The sequence below is a fragment of the Globicephala melas genome, chromosome 15 (assembly GCF_963455315.2).
Source record: "Globicephala melas chromosome 15, mGloMel1.2, whole genome shotgun sequence".
NCBI classification, from domain to species: domain Eukaryota; kingdom Metazoa; phylum Chordata; class Mammalia; order Artiodactyla; family Delphinidae; genus Globicephala; species Globicephala melas.
In genome coordinates, this window is record NC_083328.1 from 16,143,709 (window position 1) to 16,164,454 (window position 20,746).

The following is a 20,746-nucleotide window of genomic DNA, read 5'->3' on the forward strand; positions in this document are numbered from 1 at the left end:
GTGAACACCGAAATACAGATTTTAAAATCCTCTCCTAACTCCTGACTACTTTCTTCCCAGCTACCAGCCCAGGGAAAGGCTGGGGGCAGGGGTCTGTGTCTTCTCCCATCCAACTAGCCAGGTACCTCCCTAACAAGCCATATACCTGGCCCTTTCTCTGGGAGCCAGCACCAGACCCTCAACTCAACTTTATTCCAATAATTTAATAGAAAATTATAATAATAAATAATATGAAAAAAATTGAGAAGATGCTGACCTGGTACAGGCCCAGGCCCACCTAGTACAAAGTTAAGGAGGTAGGGAGGATGTTGGGGAAGCAGGAGGGAGGCAAACTGCCCTGCACAATGGTGAGGAGGCGGCTCAGAATGTGGTGGGTGTTATTAAGGGCTGGCTTGACACTTTGGTGTGTACAATGTCCTAAAAAAAGACAAAGGGAATTCTAAATCCTTCTAAACCAGCTGGTGAGGGAAGAGGGCAGGACAAGGATGGGGAGGAGGCAACCAATGTAGGCCTTCTGAAGGCCTCTGAGGGGAGGGGCTGGAATGTACTCTGTGGTTAGCAATGAGGTGGGAATGGATGGAAAAGGGCCAAAGTGAACTGTACCATGCAATGAAGGGATGGAAGAAGGACCCACGACTTGGCCAGCAAAGCCGGGGCAAAGGTCTGGGAAGGGGAGGAAGAGAGAGACGGACTGGGTCCCAGCGGCCAGAGGAAGACTCGGGGCAAAGCTCAGTCCTTGAAGACAATCTGTTGGCCGTGAGGACGCTCGTCGTGGGTGATGTGGCGCCGGACATGGATTCTGCGGACACGGTGCTCTCGGTTCTCCTCGTCCTCCCCTCGGCCTGCCCCGCCACCTCCAGCTGCACCTCCTGTGGCCTCCAAGAGGGCTGGGTCTGGGCCTCGGGGAGTCTCGTAGATCAGGATGTTCAGGGTCTCCTCAAAGATCCGGGCCTCTGGGAATTCCACCTGCAAAAGGCCAGCAACCCCCAGCTCCCTCCCTCTGGCTCCACTCTTACGCAGCCATCCCCTCCCCCAGGCTGCTCCTGCACTGTCTCGCCACTCCTATAGCCTCTGCAGTCACAGGTTCCTTTAGCCTGGACTGTCCTCTTTGCAACTTCTTTGCTCAGCTAAGTCACACTTATACTTCAAGGTCCAGCTCTGAAGTCAGGCAGAGAGTTATTTGTTTTCTGTCCTTTGTTGCCAAGTCTCTTGGTATATCTTTTTTTTTTTTTTTCTTGGTATATCTTTTCATTTGACAAATATTTACTGAGTGACTGCACTGTACCAGGTGTTGTTCTGGGCAATGGGAATATAGCAGTGAACAAAACAGGCAAAGTTCCTGTCCGCAGGAAGTTTACATTCTAGGGCGAGGACCCAGACATATATGTAATAAGATATAAAGTGTCAGATGACGATAAATGTTACGGAAAAATTATAGCAGGAAAAGGGTGTGGAGATGGCCACCGCCAGGAATGTTACAACTTTAAAGAGGGAGCTCAGAGAAGGCCTCACTGAGAAGGTGACATCTGACCAATAGCCAAAGGAAAGGAGGGAAGGAACCAGATGGAGAGCTAGAGACAGATCAGTCTGGGAAGGGAACAGCTCTGGGGTCAGGAACTCGCTTAGTGTATCTGAAGATCAGTGCAAGGCCAAAGCAACAAGGCAGGGTGAAGGAGAGTAGTACGGGATGAAGAGGTGGTTAGGGGTTCCCCTTGTGTGGCTTGGAGGGATATAAACAAAAAAACTTTAACAAGCTGCATTCTCATTACTGGTTTATCTTCCTGTCTTCCCAATTACAGAGGAAGCTACTTGGAAACTGGATTATTCACTCATTCACGCATTCAATAAATGTTTCCTAGCTTCTGCGGCGTGATAAAGGCCTGGCTAGTGCTACAGAGATGGGGGGGAAAAAAAAGATTCAGCTCTACTCTCAAGAAGCTAACTCCTTGCTGCTGAAGTAAACACTCCTACTCCCCCATCCCCAGCAGACTACAATCAACATTGTGTTTGGCTGACAGGGGGGTATGACCAACTTTGTCTGGGGTTGTTGGGCTGAAAGTTCATGAGTGGTGTCCCAGAGAAAGTGATGCTTGGCTTAGGTCTTAAAGATTAAGCACAAGTCCATTAGGCAGACAGGAATGAGGAAAAGTAATTCCAAGAAGAGGGAATAGTGTGTGCAAAGGTAGGGGGGTGTGAAATAGCACTGGGTGCTTAAGAGACTTTCAAGATCTCCAGTGTATCTGAGGCACATCCTTCATGTCAAGGTCAGAAGGGACCAGGCTGATAAGATCTTCAGGGGCCAGACGTCATGACAGAGGGCTTGTACTTTACTCAGAATCTTATTCGCCTTGATTTCAAGCCTCTTGCAGTGCTCAGGACGTATCTGCTGATGATTGCCATGTTAATGACTCAGGGCCTACAACCTCAGTGTGTTCTAAGCACCTGAAGTTTTAAGAACCTACTCTGGGTCATGGATCCTTCTGAAATTCTAATGACAACTATGGTCCTTCTATATAGAAAAATGCATACCCACTCCCAAAACTGCACACTCTTTCAAGATAGCCTTGAAACCCAACTGGCCTAGATTAAGAATCCCACTCTAATCCAACACCCTCCTTTCACAGGTAGAGAAGCAGAGACCCACAGAAGTCAGATGACTTGCCCAAGGTTACAGAACTAAGACCCCAGAACTTAGAACTCCGGTGATGGATTTCCCCTGCCTGATCTGCTGAGCTGCCTTTGTCCAGGGTGCTCGTCCTGCCCACCACCACAGCCCTCCCTGACCAGGCCCTGAACCCCTTCTGACCTTGGTCTGCTTCTTCTCCGTGGCATAGACAATGGAGGTGCAGCACACCTCGGCGATTTTGCGGCCCTGCCCGTAGAAAGACCAGCAGCAGATCTCATCCCCCAGAACATCCTTGAGGAAAAGCAGCCGCCCATGGAAGCGCAGGGCCAGTTTGTCAAACAGCTCGATGTTCTTAAGTAGGTTGTCATCTGAAGTGCTGAGGACCAGGGGGCCAAGAGGCTCAGCACAAATGGCTTCCTCCCTCTGTTCCCCCAAGCTTAGGGGCCCATATATCTAGCACTCTAGTCCTACCTAGGAGTTTGGTGCCCAGAATGGAGCTTCCTCCATCCCTGGGGCCAGGCTAAGGAGGCCTCAGAACGGAAGCAGCATTTGCTCAGCAAATCCCAGCACAGCAGAGTGGCTACCCCATGCAGGTTCTGGAGCCAAGCGACCTCACCTGGCATCCTAGCTCTACCACTTTTTAACTGAGTGACACTCAGCAAGTTACTTCACCTCTCGGTGCCTCAGTTGCCTCATCTGTAAAATGGAGATCACAACAATACCTCCTTCAAACAATTGTGAGGATTATGTGAGGAAGTATATGCAAAGCACTCAGAGCCATGCCTCTTATAAGAAATGCTAGTAATTATCATGTGATGCTCACCTGGACCCCAGTTTACTGATGATAAAAGTGAAGCTCAGAAGTGAAAATGACCTGTCCAAAGTACCCAGTGGGTAAGTGGCAGAGCTAGAATTTGCATCCAGGCAGGATTCTTTTCGCCCCCCACCCCCCGCCCCCATGCGGCCATAATCCTCCCCTTGGGCCAGGGGCAGAGCTGTGCTTGAGCCCAGGATTCCACCCAGTGCACCTCCCCGCCCCTGAGGGGGTCACCTGGTGTAGGAGTACTTGTTGTTACTGCGGTTGTGCAGGAGCTTCACCACGGGCTGTTGCGGGAGAAAGGATGGAGAAGGGTGGGGGTCAGGCTGCCGGGATAGGCCCCCAGCCTCCACCCTACAGGGCTCAGGGGCCTCACCTTGGAGGTGCTGGCCAGGAGCTGCTGCTCCTCCCGGGGAGATGTCACCGTGGGGATGAGGCACAGCGGGGACAGGTTCTCCCTTTTTTGCTGGAGAAGAAGCGGAAGGTGATTAACAGCACAACCAGAGGTCACTCACTCCCCAACCTAAAAGCCTTCAAAAACTGCTTGTTGCCTTTGGGAAAAAAATCCAGACTCCTTAGTAGTCCACACAAGACTCTGCAGGATGCGAACTCTGATCTCGTCTCTACCACTCTCCCCTGCCTGCTGGACTTCAGCCCCACCTGTTCCTTCGCGCATCCAGCTTGTGCCCACCAGGCCCTTTGCAGCTGCCACTGCTGGCAACAGCCTGCACTCGGTTGCATGGCTGGCCCCTTCATGCCATTCAGATCTCAACTCAAACAGTACCCCTAGGAGGGTGCTGGTCCTCCACCCTAAGCTCCCTGGCTAAGCAGCCTCCTCTACTTCTTCTTTTTCACACTATCAGTTCACTTTCTTCATGGCACTCAGTTCCTCATATTTTCTCATTTTTTGGTATATTTGCTCATGGTCTCTACCTAGACAATAAGTATCAATTTACAGTAGATGAATAAATATCTGGTGAATGAACTGGGCTAGGTGGAAGGCTGGAGGGAGAATCAGAACCAGACACATAGGTTTCTTTCCTCTTCTCTGCTTTCTAGAATCTTCATGCCAAAACCCCTCTCACCTCTCCCAACCTAAAAACTAGATGTGCAATTCTAATACAAATTCCAGCAGATTTTTTTTTTTGAGAAACTCCTAAGACTTTTTCTAAAATTAATTTGGAAGAATAAGTCTACTGTTACTTAGGTCAATTTTTAAAAAGAGTCAAGCAAGAGAAGAGATTGACCCTCCCAGATACTAAAATATCTTACAAAGCCATAATAATGAAAACAATGTAGTTCTGGTGCAGAAACAAACAAAAACAATGAAACACAATAGAGAACTTGGAAACAGACTGGTGTATATAGGAGAACTGATATTTATAGAGAGAACATCACAAATCAGTGGGGCAAGTGTGTATTAGTTATCACTGTATAACAAACTGTCCCCAAACTGAACAGTTTAAACCAACAGCAAATAACTTATTACCCATTTCTGTGGGTCAGAATAGATATTCAGGAATTCAGGAGTGGCTTAGCTGAATGTTTTTGGCATGGGGTCTCTCACAAGGTTACAGTCAAGTCAGGTGGGGCTGCAGTAATCTGAAGGCATGTCTGGGTTTGGAAGATTTGTTTCTGAGAAAGCTTATTCAAATGGCTGGCAAGTTCAGGCTGGCTATTGGCAGGAAATATCTGATCCCTGTCATTTAGACCTCTCCGTTGGGTTGCTTGAGTGTCCTCACAATATGGCAGCTGGCTTCTCCAGAGCAAATAATCCAAGAGAGAGCAAGGTGGAGGCCTCACTGTCTTTTATGACCTAGTTCTGTTAGCCCTATTCAGTGTGGGCGGGAACAACACAAGGCAATGAGTACTAGGGAACAAGAATCATTGGGGACTGCCTTGGAGGCTGGCTCCACAGTCCGCTTTCTGGCTCCCATTGATTCAAATCCCTCCCATACACAAAACACACTCACCCCCTCCCAAGATCCCCCAAAGTCCCATCCTATTACAGCACTGAAGTACAGAATCTGGTCATCTAAATCAGGTCCAGGTGGGGACGATGCTCCTTGGGAGGTGTTCCTTAACTATAGCTCCTTAGGTACATTTTCTCTGGATCTGATGACCTGTGAACTAAAGAGACTAGTTATCTCTTCCACACACTCCACATGCAACATGTGCAACAGGCATTAGGATAAACACTCTTGTTCAAAAGGTGAGGAGGGGTGCAGGAGGCACAGAGAAGTCACTGCTTCACAGAAATTCTGTAATCCAGTTGGACAAATATTGGGAGCTCTCTGATGTCTACTCCTGTCCAGGAATGATTCTCTATGGCTCTTGGCTCTGACCTGAGTCATCCTTCCATTTCCATGAAAGACAGTCCGTGTTTGCAGCTCCATAGTTTCCTTAGCCTGCTTTCTGCCTGTAGAACTTCGAGGGTCCAAAGGCTTCTTCTCCTCTTGTACTGTCTCTGTCCCTTCCAGTCTAAGCTGGCAGTGTTTCTGCCAATATAATTCTCTTAAAAACTTAATGGGTGTCTTGTGAGTCCTGGGGTTCAGTTCATTAGACAAAAGCCTCACCCACACATCTTTGTGAGATAAGCTCTTCTCTACTTTGGGCTTATGCTGAGACTGCTGCCTGACAATAGCCTTAAGCTTCTTAGAAGTGCTATTATTTGATTGAATGGTTCTCTGAGGCATCTTCTTGGATATTTCTGAGGTCTTAAGGGATTTTACAATCACATCCTCAGCTTCATCTTTAGACCATGTTTTACTGAGAATGCCCTGTGTTTGATCTTTGCCTGGAAGCTATTTGCTGATTTTAACATCAGTTGTTATCTGCAAGACTGGGAATTTTCAAGCCCCCAAAATTCCTGGCTCCTTTTTGTTCAATTCTTTTTCCTTTAGCTTACCCTCTCCTCTTCTGTTTCACTATAAGCAACAAGAAACCTGTGGCACTTCAACATTCTATCTGGAAATTTCTTTAGCTAGATCACCCAGATCATTAGTATGTTTTCTACTTTCTACATTACTGTAGGAGACAGTGTTGCTACTTCTGCCACTATATAACAAGGATCCCCTTTCTACCACTTTCCAGTAAACATGTTCCACACTGCAGCCTCCCCAAAGGTCATCAGACTTCTACGAATACTCTTTAAAGCTCTTTAGGCTTTTATTAACACTGTTCTCAAGTCCTTCCAGCTTCTGCCCTCTTCCCAGTTCTAAAGCCGCTCCCACATTTTAGGTTTTTGTTACGGCAGAACCCCACTCCAGATACCAAAATCTGTTATCCGTTACTGGGTAACAAATTAGTACAAACTTAGCAGCTTAAAACAACAATAAACATTTATTATCTCACACAGTTTCTGTGGGTTGGGAGCTTGAGACTGGCTTAGTTAGGTGGTCCTGGCCGAGGGTCTCTCATGAAGTTGGAGTCCAAGTGTTGACCAGGGCTGTAGTTATCTGAAGACTTGATTGGGCCTAAAGGATCCAATTCTGGGATAGTTCACCAATTTGGCTGGAAGTCTGTGCTGGCTGTTGGCAGGAGCCTTCAGTTCCTCACCAAGTGGACCTTTCCCTTAGGGCTGCATGAATATGCTCACATGGCAGCTGGCTTCCCCAGAGTGAGTGATCCAAGAGAGGCAGAAACTGCTGTGGGTCTTTTATGACCTAGCTTTAGAAGTCACACACTATCATCTCTGCAATCTCCTACTGGTTACATAGGTCAGCCCTATTCAGTGTGGGAGGGGACTAAGCAAGAGCCTGAATAAGCAAGAGGCAAGAATTGCTGGTGGCCATCTTGGATGCTGGCTACCACAGATTGTGTAGTAGATGGCATTGAGAAAACTAGCTCAGTCCACAGAGGACAAAAAACAGTTGAATCCCTTCATAATTCGCATTTATGACAGTGAATTCCATATAGAAAAGGTAAAACTATAAAGCTAATAAAAAATGTAGAATGAACTTCTTAAACAAGATCCTAAGAGGATACACCATTAGAAAAATAAAAAGAGGAATGTGACTATATCAAAATCAAGAATCTCTCCAGTTGACAATGAAAAGCATGACTTTATAAATAATTTCACGTAATAATGTTGAAGGAATTATAATTATTCTACAACCCTAATGAAATTATTGATTCAGGTGAGAATTATAAATGGATGTGTGGTTGATAGGTAACTGCCATTCATAAAATGCCTAAATTACTTTATAGTTAGCAACAAGGAAGTGTAACTACGATGGAGGGATCAAACCATCATCATCTGAATCTAGGGGCCAATACTGAGCATCACTAATGATGGGTCATATTAACAATATTGTAGGTCTCGATATAACACAGTATGATATATGTAACATTACTTAACATGCTTTCCAACCAAAATGTTTAATATCAAGCTTTTAAATCTACCATCTAATTTAGAGAAAACTCAGGATAGGCTAGGGTAACAAACCACATCAGGCGAATTTGGAGAGCAGGTCACTGTGAAGGACAACTGATGGTCAGTATTATGAGAAAGTCAGTATTTTGAGAAAAAAGGGACTGCTTGGGTTGGAAAAAGAACATAATGACCAGATGTAATGCAAGGATCTAGATCGGGTCCTGGTTTAGATGAACCATCTATAAAAGACATTTCTGGAACAAACAGAGAAATGTGTATATGCCCCTCATGTTATATAAAATTTCACTGACATGGAAAGACGGCAATTATTAACAAACAAACAAAAAGCGTACTACAAAACAGCACACACAGCATAATCATATTTTGGCAAACACACACACAGGAAAAGACCTAGAAGGATATTTGGTGCTTTTATTATTTTGATGATCTGTGTTTTCTAAATTTCTACAATACTTATAGACTGCTTTAAAAATAATAAACATTTATTTATAATTAAAAAGAATAATTTCTATTCAACAACAGATGCCACAGACAGGTGACATTCTAAGAGAAATTATTGGTAACATCTAAAACTGACTAGAAATTATTATCTAAAACACACTTTCTCAACTGGGCTTCCTCACTGAATATCAAAACCCAGCAAATAATCTGAGTAACTATTTTCCCAACTCTTCTGAGAATGTCAGGTAAATAGTACCATTCTAGATGCACAGGAGAAGTTAATTTATTATGTAAAATACATGCCTTAGAGTAATAGGGCTTAATTCTCCCTAGGAACTAAGCTAAAATATGTAAGAATCTCCTGCAAAACAACAAGAAAAAGATAGGAAACTCAGTAGAAAATTTGGTAAAGAATATGAATTGGCAATTCACTGAAGGGGAAACCAAAAAAGCTAGTATGTGAAAAGATGCTCAATCTAATTAGTAATCAGAAGCACGCAAATTAAAATGAAATCACTCTATACCAATCAGATTAGCAAAATTAGAATGCTGGGTGATGCCATGAGTTGCTGAGGATACGCAGAAACAGGATTCCTTATGCACTGCTCATCAAGAGTACAAGGTGCTACAGCCATTTAGGAGAGTAATCTGATGATACTTGCTGAAATTCGTTTGCATGTGTCCTGCGGCCCACCAATTCCATTCCCAGCTACAGTCATGAGAAACACTGACCCAGGACCCACAAGGGCACACGTACAAAGATGCTCATGGTGGCATCGTTTGTGGGGGCAGGAAGCGGGAGGCAATCTAGGTTTCCAACCTCAGGGGAATGTATAAATAAAATATGGTTGAACGCACACCATAGATTCCTGTGCAGCGGTCAGAAGCAAAGAACTAAATGTACATACAGCAGCATGAATAGAACTTGGAAAAAGTGTTGAATTAAGAAACAGAACACACAATCCATAGCTCAATGACATTTATGGAAATTTAAAATACATGTGTATACAAAACAATGTTTTAGTTTTTTAATGGTACAAACATAATCCAAGGAAATGTATTAAAACATTAGAACTGGAGGGGTACCTATGGGGAAAAGGGAAGTGGGCAGGGGACTGGGAATGAAGGAAAAAATAAAAAGAGAAAAGATCTGCATAGACTAATGATGTTTAAGTGTCACACACTGAAAAGTATGCTGAACTCAATTCTCTGTACCAGAATCTTAAAAACAACGGGATTTCCCTGGTGGTCGACTGGTTAAGACTCCCAGCTTCCACTGCAGGGGGCACGGGTTCGATCCCTGGTCGGGGAACTAAGATCCCGCATGGTACACGGGGCGGCCAAAAAGGAAGAAAGAAACAAGCAAACAAAAAACTCCAAACCCCAAACCTCCAAACAAACAAGCATATTCTAGCTGAGTGGAGTGGGGAATGAGAATGGTCTCGGGGAAGCTTGCAAAGGAGGCAGCTGAGCACAGAAGAAAAAGCACTGCACTTGGGAGTCAGGCACCTGGGGTTGACTCTGAGCTTTGCTGCTTACCGGCTCTTTCACCTTGAATATATCCTCAGCTTCCCTCATGTTTCTTTTTATGTCAAACGGGGGTAGAAGAAGGTAAAAGAACCAATCCTAACACACAGTGGATGTGAGATAATATTAGATAAATGTAAAGTTACAGAACAGGAATGCACTTCCAAAATCATCTAGTTTGATGTTTTTTAAACTGCAAGTGGTAACCCACTAATGGGTCATGAAATAAATTTAATGGGTTCCAAACGGCATCAGAAAGAAAGAAAACAGAATATGTCAGAGTGTATTTCACTAAAAGTATCATTTTATAAAACTTAATTCAGTCATATATATGCAAGTATAAAATGCATTTTATGCATCTCTATGAGATGCAGTCAAAAAGCTTGAAAAACATAGATATCGCCCAAAGGAATTCTATACTTTTGGATTTCAAGGTCCAATAAGTATTCCCCAAGATAACAGAAAGTTGTTCATAGTTGCCACTTTTTAATATATTGAATATAAAGGGCATCAAAAAAAATTCTTACAATCTCCTATTAATATTGTATCATAAAAGGACACTTTTCACATTGTAAAAATAGAACAGAATAAAAGGCTTTATGTGAAACTCACTACACTGCACATATTTTTCTCATTTCCCTATCTTTTGGAACATGAGAACAGAATGCCAGAGGTAGGAATTGACTCACTCAAGGTCACTCAGTCAGCTGTGGTGGAGTGACACTTAACCCATATCTCCTGGCTGTGCTTTCCAAACTCTTCTCAGAATCCTAAGAGATCCCCAGAAAAGAAGCCCAGTAGGTGGGGCCCTGGAACCCCCAACCCTGTTTTATTGGGTGTGACTGCTTCTATAGTATTTCACTGCTAGAAAAAAAAGAATTATTTAAAGCCCTGGGAGGGATGGAATGCTGCCTCCCAGGATAGGACCAGATCATGGAGGTCATTATATTCCAATTTAAATTCAGATTTTTTTTTTTTTCCCTTAGTGGGACAAGGGCATTATTTGGGATTTCTGAGCAAGGGAGAGAATAAATTGGGATGGTGTTTAAGGATCATTATTCAGGTGCTAGTGTAACAGCTGGATTGGCTGGGTAGAAACAGCAAGAAACAGAGACAGTAGTCATTTAACCACTGCAGTAGTCTTGGCATGAGGTGGTGAGGGGGGCCCTGCCTGAGACAGCAGAAATGCACAGGACAGTACCCCCAAATTCTCTGGTGTCATGGCCAGTCAGAGGCAGGCCAGAGGCAACTCCTCCAGGCAGTGCCCCATACTTCCTTTTGTTTTTCTTTAATATCTTAACAGCTAACTGCTTGGGCAGCTCTCCCAGGGACATGAGCATAGGGGTGGGACTCAGGAGGTGGGGAAGGGACCCTCACCTGCAGTGCCAGCTGGCAGTCCTCAATCAGTCCCTGTACCAGGTAGTAGCGTGCTTCGCCCAGAAGCTCCCCCAGTTCTCTGGTACTCTCAGGCAGTGGCACGGACCCGTCCCGCAGGTAGTTGAGGATTGTACCAAAGTGGCGGCCGCTCCGGTCAATCAGCACCCAACCTGGTGTGGTGGGGAGAGGCAGGAGGAAGGATGGCTTTGCTAAAGGCTGTGGAGCTACTAAATTTTTATGAAAGAAGGATTCGAAAGCCACAAGTCTTAATACTGATCTGTCTCAAGCCTGTGCCATAGCTAAGAAAATCCCTTTAAAACATCTCCAGTGAGTTCTCCCATAAGCCCCTTTTTAACACAGCCAGCCACAGAGAATTAATTCCCTCCCAGGTCTGTGCTACACTGAGAAGGTTCTCACCATCAGAGAGTTCGTACAGATTACCTTATCAATAAACCTCTAACCTCTTGTGCTAATTCTGACCATCCTATTTAATTAGAATGTCCACTCCACCGTCCAGTTTACTACCATTTCAACCTTTATATTCTTCATAGAATATAAAGATATATATTCTTCATTCTATTCTTCATAATATACTTATTGCTATCTGAAATTACACATTCGCTTTTGTTTTAGTATGTTTACTTGCTTATTCTCCCCCTGCCCCCACAAAAAAAGAAAACTCCATAAGGCTTAGCTTATCAGATTTGTGTACCAAACTATCTCCCGCACTGGCATTTTACAAATACTTATTGAATAAATAAATTCTTCACCTTCAGGTATTTGAAGGCTGAGCTCTACCTCCCCAAATTTTACTTTCCTGCTCTCACAACCCTCGTTAACCCCTTCTGAATCCACTCCACCTCCACCACCCTCAATCCTGCCACCAAACTTTAAGGTTCCACTTGGGCATATGGGGCCCAGACCTGAATGCAACACTTCGGGAAGGTAAGGGGCTCGCCTGCCAAAGAGAACTGTCCACTCTCCGCTCTGGCGTCCCTGGCAAACCCAAAGCTGCCCTCTCCTTCTACAGTCTGTATTTATAGATGGAGTCCTAGAGTGTAGAGGAACCTCCGTTAGGGGAACGGAGACCGACAAGATCCTCCAACTCTCGGGGATGGCTGTTGGCAGCGCAGAGGTAGAGAGGGGAACAAAAGTCTGGGCAGGTGGAAGAAACTGATGAAGGGTGCCTGGAAGGATGTTGTTGGCAGCTGGGCTGGTTCCCAAGTCTTTTGAGCTGAGGCGTGAAGGGTGGGAGAGTCAGTGGGAAGCAGTCATGAAAATTGGGAGCTGACACGTTGAATCACTTACCACAGCGCCCGGCAGAGTAGTTGGAGGGGCGGGGTGGATGGTGCGGCGGGGCGGGGGATGTCCATGAATGTTGGTTACTACTGCTGGGGGTAAAGATCGGGTGAGGGAGGGCGCTCATGACCGAGCCAGGCGGGATGAGACGGGATGTGGGGGCTGGAGGGGGTGAGAATGAACTGACTGGACGGTGGCAGAGAACGGGCATGAGGAGACTGGGCCAGGAAAGACCACGGGAAAGGGAGACGTGGATCTGGAGGACGCAGGACAGTAAGCAAGGGCAGCTCGCGTACCTCCGGCGTCAGTGAGCACCTCCGCGCGGCCGCTGAACATGGCCTTGAGCATGGTGTCCTGTCCCGTGAGGGTGCGCAGCGTCGTGTAGTGCAGCGAGCCGCCCACGTTCAGCTTCACGTACTTGCTGTTCGTGGTCAGTGGCTTGAGACCGTAGGCAGCGGAGCCAGGTTCGAGACCTGAGGGCTTAGGGACTTCCAGGGACGGGGCCTCGGCCGCCTCCGGGCCCGAGGCCTCGGCCGACATGCCTGGTGGTGGCGGCGGGCAGCGATCCTAGGTTCTCTCTGCGCCCCCCGGCCGCTCCCAAAGACCCCGGTCCTGAGCCCTCGGGCCGGACCTCTGGGCCCGCACGCCTCTACACCGCCGCTACTCAAAGACACTGTCCCTCAGACCCATAGCGCCTGCACCGCCCGGAAGCCGGGCGAGCAGCTGCGCAGGCGCGTCAAGCTCCCGCCCCCGACCTCGCGGGGCCGGAAGTTCGGAGCATGCGTAGTGGCCTTGGGCCGTTGGAGGGGTTGAGCGCCGGCTGCAGCGGGGTAGGGCGCCGCGGGAAGTGCGGTCCAGTCGCCAGTGCTGGAGACCCGGTGTAGGAGGCGCTTGGCCACTAGCCTGTTGTGGAAACGGGTGTCCCTGCCGCGTGTCTCTGCTCTCAGAGCGCTTCGTGGGCGTAAAGGGAAAAGTGGCTCAGAGAAGCAGGGGATTGGGCACAGTTTCCCGCCTCCTATCCCCGCGCATTTGACAGACTGAGGGGAGCAGCGAACGAAGCACCAAGGGACGCTCTTAAAGGAGGCTAGAGGGATGTGGCCTCGCAGAGGAGATGGCGGTAGTGCTAGGGCATGCAGGGTGTGAGCAGGTAAGGTCGTCATGGAAGGCTTCCTTGAGGAGGTGATACTGAGCTGAAGCTCAGAAGAAGCGGCCCCGTGGAGGTGTGAGGGCGGAGAGTTACTGGCAGAGCCAAGGGCAAATACAAAGACCCTTAGGCCGGAACACACTTGGCATATTTGAGAAGCAGAAGGAAGGTCAGGAGTGGCTGGAGCAGCTGAGCAAAGGCCTTAGAATCCCAGCCGATGTCGTGAGACACCCAACCCCTAAAGAAAGGAGAAGTAAGCTGGGAACACGTTGTTGATAAAGTGTGGTGAGAAGTGTTTTTATCCAATCCCATTCACATTCAGTTGAGAGGCTGATACCTCAGAGATTTAACAATCGACCTGAATGTCTAGCAGACGGATCCTCTGGAGGGAAAACTAAACACAAAATTGTAGTTTCCGCCTTGCCATCAGTTCACTGTGTGATCAGGCAAGTCACTTCTCTCTGGGCTTGCTTGGTTCCTTTTCTGCTAGTGAGGGGTGCAAATTTAAATGCCAGGAGACAAGGTAGGAGTGTAAATGAGTGGGGCAGACCAGTTACAAGGTACTGGGGAGTCATGAGTCCTGTGGTGATCTGAAGAGCCCATGTTTTACCAAAAGGATTGCCAATTCTGATTTTTCAAATGTAGCTGGTGAAAAAGAGAAAAGCAGCTCATGACAACTGGGAGCTAGTTTGCACTCTTCCTTCAGAAGCCTCAGTGTTGCTAGTAGGGGGCCTGGCACTATTAGCTAGGCTGTGGTGTTGCCTTGTTGAGCATAAACAATTTTACAGAACACCAACATCAGACAAAAACCAGTCGCTGATGGATGGAGAGAAAGACCATTCCATAATCATGCCTGAACACGAAAACGAGAACATTGTCCAGACCACAAAAATGACCAAACACAACCCTCTCCACAGTTTGAGTGACTGCTGCTTCTTTACCAACTACAGCTTTAGCACTGATCCATTCCTCCTAACTTCTAGATAAGAATTATTAAGAAAACCAGAAAGGGGTTTCCCTGGTGGTGTCCCACGTGCCGTGGAGCGGCTGGGCCCCTGAGCCATGGCGGCTGAGCCTGCGCGTCCGGAGCCTGTGCTCCGCAACGGGAGAGGCCACAGCAGTGAGAGGCCCGCGTACCGCAAAAAAAGAAAGAAAGAAAGAAAGAAAGAAAACCAGAAAGAATTATCCCCACTTCCTGGCAGCATCCAACCTAGAGCAAATCTCCCCTTTCTCAAACCCTCCCAGAAAATCACCTAACACAAGCCCCAATCCTGTAATAAGTCCTTTTTAATATGCACTTGCTGAGATGCCCAGAATGGGTTCCCCATGGTGTGCGGTCTCCCTCATTCTACTACAGGTGTGTTCCTAGTAGTCTTTGGCTGGAGGGCATTATCAGAAATGGAGGATCCACAGAGATTCAGCTGAAGCCCTCACTACCTTGGACTGGAACCCTTGACTCTAGTAACAATGTGCACATCTGAGACCCCTCGTGTCTCTAACTATTTGAGGTGCCATCCTGCCCATGGCTGGGAGGTAAGTTCTTGCTGAATTGAGCTCTGATGTTCCGTTGAGACCCTTGAGTGTTGGGATTATTTTGTTTATTTTCCTTGGAGTAAGGTCCTCTTCCATTTTTTTGGTTATCCAATTAGATTTTTATTTTTCCTTGGGGAATTTGTTTTCTGGCTTTCTACATCTATCTGCTCCCATGATTCCCCCCGTCTAGTGTTTTGAATGTTGTTTGTCTGTAAGAGGAAAAGTCTATAGGGAAAGGATGGGTATGTAGCCCTGGATGTCTGAGGGCAACATGAACCTGTTATTTATTGCTCAGTCTCTGGTGGCTGAACACCACTTATCCCTCTAAGAAGTTGGGGATGCCAGCCACTCAGGGGTCATGTAACTAGTTAGCATGCTGCAGTGTCATTTGTTATCAGAATTAACCAGACAAATAACTCCATCAACCAAGGCCCAATAAGTCTGTCCTACAGCCAGCCCTGGAGACTATGGAATTCAGAAGGTATCCTCAAACCAGTGTCCTTTGAATAAACTTTGCCTCAGGTTGCCATTCCAAACCTTTATAAGGACTTCTTCCTCAGTTTTGTCTGTGTCCCTGAGAACTCCTTTTTTTCATTTCTTCTGCCCAGAATCAGGTCATTTTCTCTGGCTTCTGATCAGTGATGACTGGTCTTTGGCCAAGTTCTAGAGATACAAGGTTGCACAGCACTGGCCTTATGAACTCTTATCTCAACTAAAACTGGGCCAAATACCTGATTCCTTCATGTTTTCTCACAATTACACTAGCTCCTACCCTTATCTTTCTAACTGACCCAATTTCACTAGGGACAATTTAGAATTGCAGTGGCCATTTTGAGGAACTTGGGACAAGAACAAGATTCTTTATTTGATAGTTACCTTAGAACAAAAAGATAAGAAACCCTCATGAGGAGATTGTCTTGGTTGTCAAAAAGAGAGATTATTTTGTTTAACATAGGTGATATTTCATTTCCGTACTTTGGAGGTTAATAAATACCGATTTTTAAATTATATAGCTCTTTGAAATTATCAAGTGCCTAAGATATTTTTAAAATTAGGTGGAATGTCACTCTTCGTGTGTGTGTATGTATATGTCAAAATCTGGAGGGTTTTTGCATTTAAACTGTTTTATCTTTACTTGCAGAGGGAACATGGATTAGCTTTTTAGAGTGATAGTTTCATATTTTTCTGAAGTAGCTCCCTCTCACTTTTTTTGCTGTCCATTTTCCTCTCTTGGAAAAGTTTAAAGATTAACTTATCAAAAAAATATTTCATTGAATGTGCACAATCCAGTTAAATACAGTTGACTCTCGAACAATATGGGTTTGAACTCCACAGTTCCACGTATACGTGAATTTTTTTCAGTAAATATATTGGAAAAAATTGTGGGGGGGATTTGTAACAATTTGAGAAAAAGTGTAGCCTAAAAATATCAAAAAAATTAAGAAAAAGGTATATCATGAGTGCATAAATTATAAACAGATACTAGTGTATTTTATCATTTACTATCATAAAATATACCAAATCTATTATAAAAAGGGAAATTTTGGGACTTCCCTGGGGCGCAGTGGTTAAGAATCCACCTGCCAATGCAGGGGACACGGGTTCGATCCTTGGTCTGGGAAGATCCCACATGCCGCAGGGCAACTAAGCACCTGTGCCACAACTACTGAGCCTGCGCTCTAGAGCCCGTGAGCCACGACTACTGAGCTCGTGAGCCACAACTACTGAATTCCACGTGCCCTAGAACCTGCACGCTGCAACTACTGAAGGCTGCGTGCCACAACTACTGAGCCTGCGTGCTGCAACTACTGAAGCCCGCACACAACAAGAGAAGAGCCCGTGCTCCGCAACAAGAGAAGCCACTGCAATGAGAAGCCCGCACACCGCAACGAAGAGTAGCTCCCGCTCGCCACAACTAGAGAAAGCCTGTGCGCAGCAACAAAGACCCAACGTAGCCAAAAATATATATATATAAAGAAAAAGTAAAAATTTATCGAAACTCCCACACACAAACATTTACAGACTATACATGGCACTATCGATTACACTAGGTTACCAGAAGGCAGTCATATTGCTGCTTCATTATCAATGCATAAATCATTTTATCTGTAAATAAATATAAATTTCTTTTTCACACTATCTTTTGTTTGGCTTTTTTTTTTAGCTGCGTCGTGCGGCATGCAGGACCTTAGTTTCCTGACCAGGGATCAAACCCATGCCCCTGGCAGTGGAAGCATGGAGCCCTAACCACTGGACCACCAGGGAATTCCCTGTCTTTTCATTTTTGATGTCTAGTGTTACTAATACATTTACTATCTACAATGTTTTGTGTAACATAAGACAGTATTGACGTAGGTACTGACAGATGATTCATCTTGTAAACAGACCATGTAAACATATGGTATCAGTATCGATAAATACAATCAGTACTTTAAGTTTATTTTCTCTTCCTTATGACTTTCTTAATAACATTTTCTCTAGCTTACTTTATTGTAAGAATACATTATATAATACATATAAAAAATGTGTTAAGTGTTTATATTATCAGTAAGGCTATTAGTAGCTAAGTTTGAGGAGGGGGTCAATTGTGCCTTGGGGGGTGGGGGACTGGGGGGTGTTGTTTCTTAAGTTCCTTAACCCCCACGTTGTTCAAGGGTCAACTGTAATCAAAAATGTCTGAAAGAATTGCTAAACTATATATGTTTCCTTTGTGGGCTCTGAAAAGTATATTTATGTAATAGGCTTTGTAATTATAGTTATAGATAAGATAAGGCCTTAGTTCCAAGATAAAAGAAGAGTTTTTGGCATGATCCAGTGTATTTGCATTTTAATTTGCCATGTAAAAATAATGCCAGCACAATATTTTGGTTTGTACAAGATCAGGGTTAGTTTTCTTATGATTTAAACCTTTTTACTTTTTATATTGATTTTATAAGTTAAGTAAATTATCTTAGTTTTCATTTATGATTTACCTTTTGAAATTTTTAAAAATACTCACCATATAATAAAATAAATACTAAAACATAAAAAAAAAAATACTCACCATGCTGTACATTACATCCCCAGAACTTATTTATCTTTTTTTAAAATTTTATTTATTTTTTACTTTTTTATTTTTGGCTGCGTTGGGTCTTCATTGTGGTGCACGGGCTTCTCATTGTAGTGGCTTCTCTTGTTGCAAAGCATGGGCTCTAGGCGTGTGGGCTTCAGTAGTTGTGGCACGCAGGCTCAGTAGTAGTGGCATGTGAGCTCTAGAGCACAGGCTCAGTAGTTGTGGTGCACGGGCTTAGTTGCTCTGCGGCATGTGGAATCTTCCTGGACCAGGACTTGAACCCATGTCCCGTGCATTGGCAGGCAGATTCTTAAGCACTGCACCACCAGCGAAGTCCCTAATTACATTTTAAGGCTTTCAATTTATTACCTATTTGTGTATTTATGTATCTGTGAATGCCTAAATACACATATATGTAAAGGTATATTAATAAATCATTTACTGAAAATTGTTACATGAATAATATATAAAAGGAGGAAAATGAGAATTGGGGCTTTTTTTTTTTAATGTCCAGACTAGTAGAAGTTCCTTCCTTCCTTCCTTCCTTCCTTTTCTTTCTTTCTTCTTTGGGTCTTCATTGCTGTGCACAGGCTTTCTCTAGTTGCGGAGAGCAGGGAAAGTCTACTCTTTCCTTTTTGTCACTAAAAATATCCTATTAACTCTTGGTGCTTTTTGATATACTCGTAAATCATTTTTTAAAAATTAATTTTGGCTGTGTTGGGTCTTCGTTGCTGTGCGCGGGCTTTCTCTAGTTGAGGCGAGTGGGGGCTACTCTTCATAGCGGTGTGCGGGCTTCTCATTGTGGTGGCTTCTCTTGTTGCGGAGCACAGGCTCTACGCACATGGGCTTCAGTAGTTGTGGCACGTGGGCTCAGTAGTTGTGGCTCACGGGCTCTAGAGCGCAGGCTCAGTAGTTGTGGCTCATGGGCTTAGTTGCTCCGCAGCATGTGGGATCTTCCAGGACCAGGGCTTGAACCTGTATCCCCTGCATTAGCAGGCGGATTCTTAACCACTGCACCACCAGGGAAGACCTTAAATCATTTTTGAAAAGAGTTTTTTTTTTTTTTAAGTTAAGTTCCTAATAACCATTGTTGTTCATTGCTGTGTGTTTTTACAATATTGCCTATAAATATATCTTTTCTTTAGATATTTATTTATTACTTATATGTTGTTTCCTCTACAACTATTCTTGATTTTGCCTTTCCTAAATTCAGTCCCCAAATTTAGGCTAATAAAACTACTAGGATATTTTTTTTGTGCCTAAACTATGTTTGGGTTTCCTAAAATAGCCATCGAATAGCACAAAGATCTGCTCCTTTTTTCTATAAAAAGAACAATAGGAATCATTAGGTTTATCTGCAATTTACCAAATTTAATTAATTCAAAACTATTGTGAGAGCTCTTTTGTCTACTAAACTCACAATTAAAAAAATAATAATAAATTGAAAAGAGAGGGTATCTTTCTAAGTTACTTACACATAAGTAAAGCATATTAATATGAATATATGTCAAGAATTGTATACTTTTCAAGTTAAAAAATAAAGCCTACATATTTAAGCACAGACTGGTATGATAACTGTCTACAAAAAGATCTGTTTCCAGAATTTTAGATTCACAAGCCCCTTCCCTTTTTGTTCATGAAAAGTGTGAACAAGCATTTGGGGTACTGGTCAATTACATGGGGATCATTGGAGGCCTACTGCTTATTTCAGTTTTTTATTAGACCCAGTAGCCAAGACATAGATGCTTCATCTAAGAACTACAGCAACAATAGCAGAGTATGGGAAATTTTCCCTTGATTTAGTTCTAAGGTCTCTACTAACTAAAATGGTTACCCATTCTAAAGACTCTTCTGTTGACAGATAATGTTCAGTACTTCTCAGCTGGTGGCCTATCTGCCTGTGAAATATTATTATTTCCTTTTACATATCACTGTCCATCACTGCAACTCTGTAAACCCAGCCACCCTCCTAACGTGAAGAAGGAGAAGCCCATGGCTGTTTTTCTTTGTTAGGGAACTGTCAAAACCTGATGTGCTCAGTTTTGTGGCAAGGTGACCGCTGCAGGCTACCTATCTCAGGCAGCCGTGTCAGCTGGCTTCCAGTTGGTTCAGCAAATGCAAGTCCGTGGAAGGAGAATGAAAAGCAGGGGGAAGGGAGAAGCCAGGGCATTTCTCTACCAGCACCCTCCTCCACCCCAACTCCCATATCCACATTAAGTATCATCCCCCATGATGGCAATAGCTCTCACGTGGGTCCAGCTCCCACAAGAAAGGTTGGCCACAGTTCTGGCTTCTACAGGTGACCCTGGCTCTGGGATCTGGTAACACTGCCCTTTGTTCCTCTAGTTCCAGGAGTGGTAACAGCTTTCTTCTGTTGTTAATTTTGGGGTTGCCTCACAGTCTCCTGTTAGGCTTCTCAGCTTTTGGTTACTATACTACTCAGCAATAAAAAGGAACAAACTATCGATACATGCAACAAATTAGTTGGACCTCAAGGGAGTTATACTGAGTGAAAAAAAGTCAATCTCAAAATG

The 20,746-nt window shown here is 44.6% G+C and overlaps 1 protein-coding gene across 1 annotated transcript; it reads right to left on the bottom strand.

Moving 5' to 3' along the window:
- Window positions 1–173: 173 nt before the first annotated feature.
- Window positions 174–13,224, bottom strand: KCTD13 (potassium channel tetramerization domain containing 13). Its single transcript, XM_030871716.3, has 6 exons — window positions 12,780–13,224; window positions 11,185–11,354; window positions 3,820–3,909; window positions 3,678–3,730; window positions 2,807–3,002; window positions 174–966 (listed from the first exon to the last, which is right to left on the bottom strand). The coding sequence occupies exons 1-6, from the start codon at window positions 13,021–13,023 to the stop codon at window positions 730–732; spliced, it is 990 nt and encodes a 329-aa protein (XP_030727576.1). The 5' UTR covers window positions 13,024–13,224; the 3' UTR covers window positions 174–729.
- Between the last annotated feature and the right edge of the window lie 7,522 nt (window positions 13,225–20,746).

What these genes read in the sequence shown, in the direction of transcription:
- KCTD13 (XM_030871716.3), bottom strand. Translation starts at nt 13,023, where the DNA reads ATGTCGGCCGAGGCCTCGGGCCCGGAGGCGGCCGAGGCCCCGTCCCTG. An exon ending in TCCTGGCCAGCACCTCCAAG is followed by an intron (nt 3,731 to 3,819) that starts GTGAGGCCCCTG and finishes CTCCCGCAACAG; the next exon opens with CCCGTGGTGAAGCTCCTGCA. An exon ending in CGGAGAAGAAGCAGACCAAG is followed by an intron (nt 967 to 2,806) that starts GTCAGAAGGGGT and finishes GGCCTTTTGCAG; the next exon opens with GTGGAATTCCCAGAGGCCCG.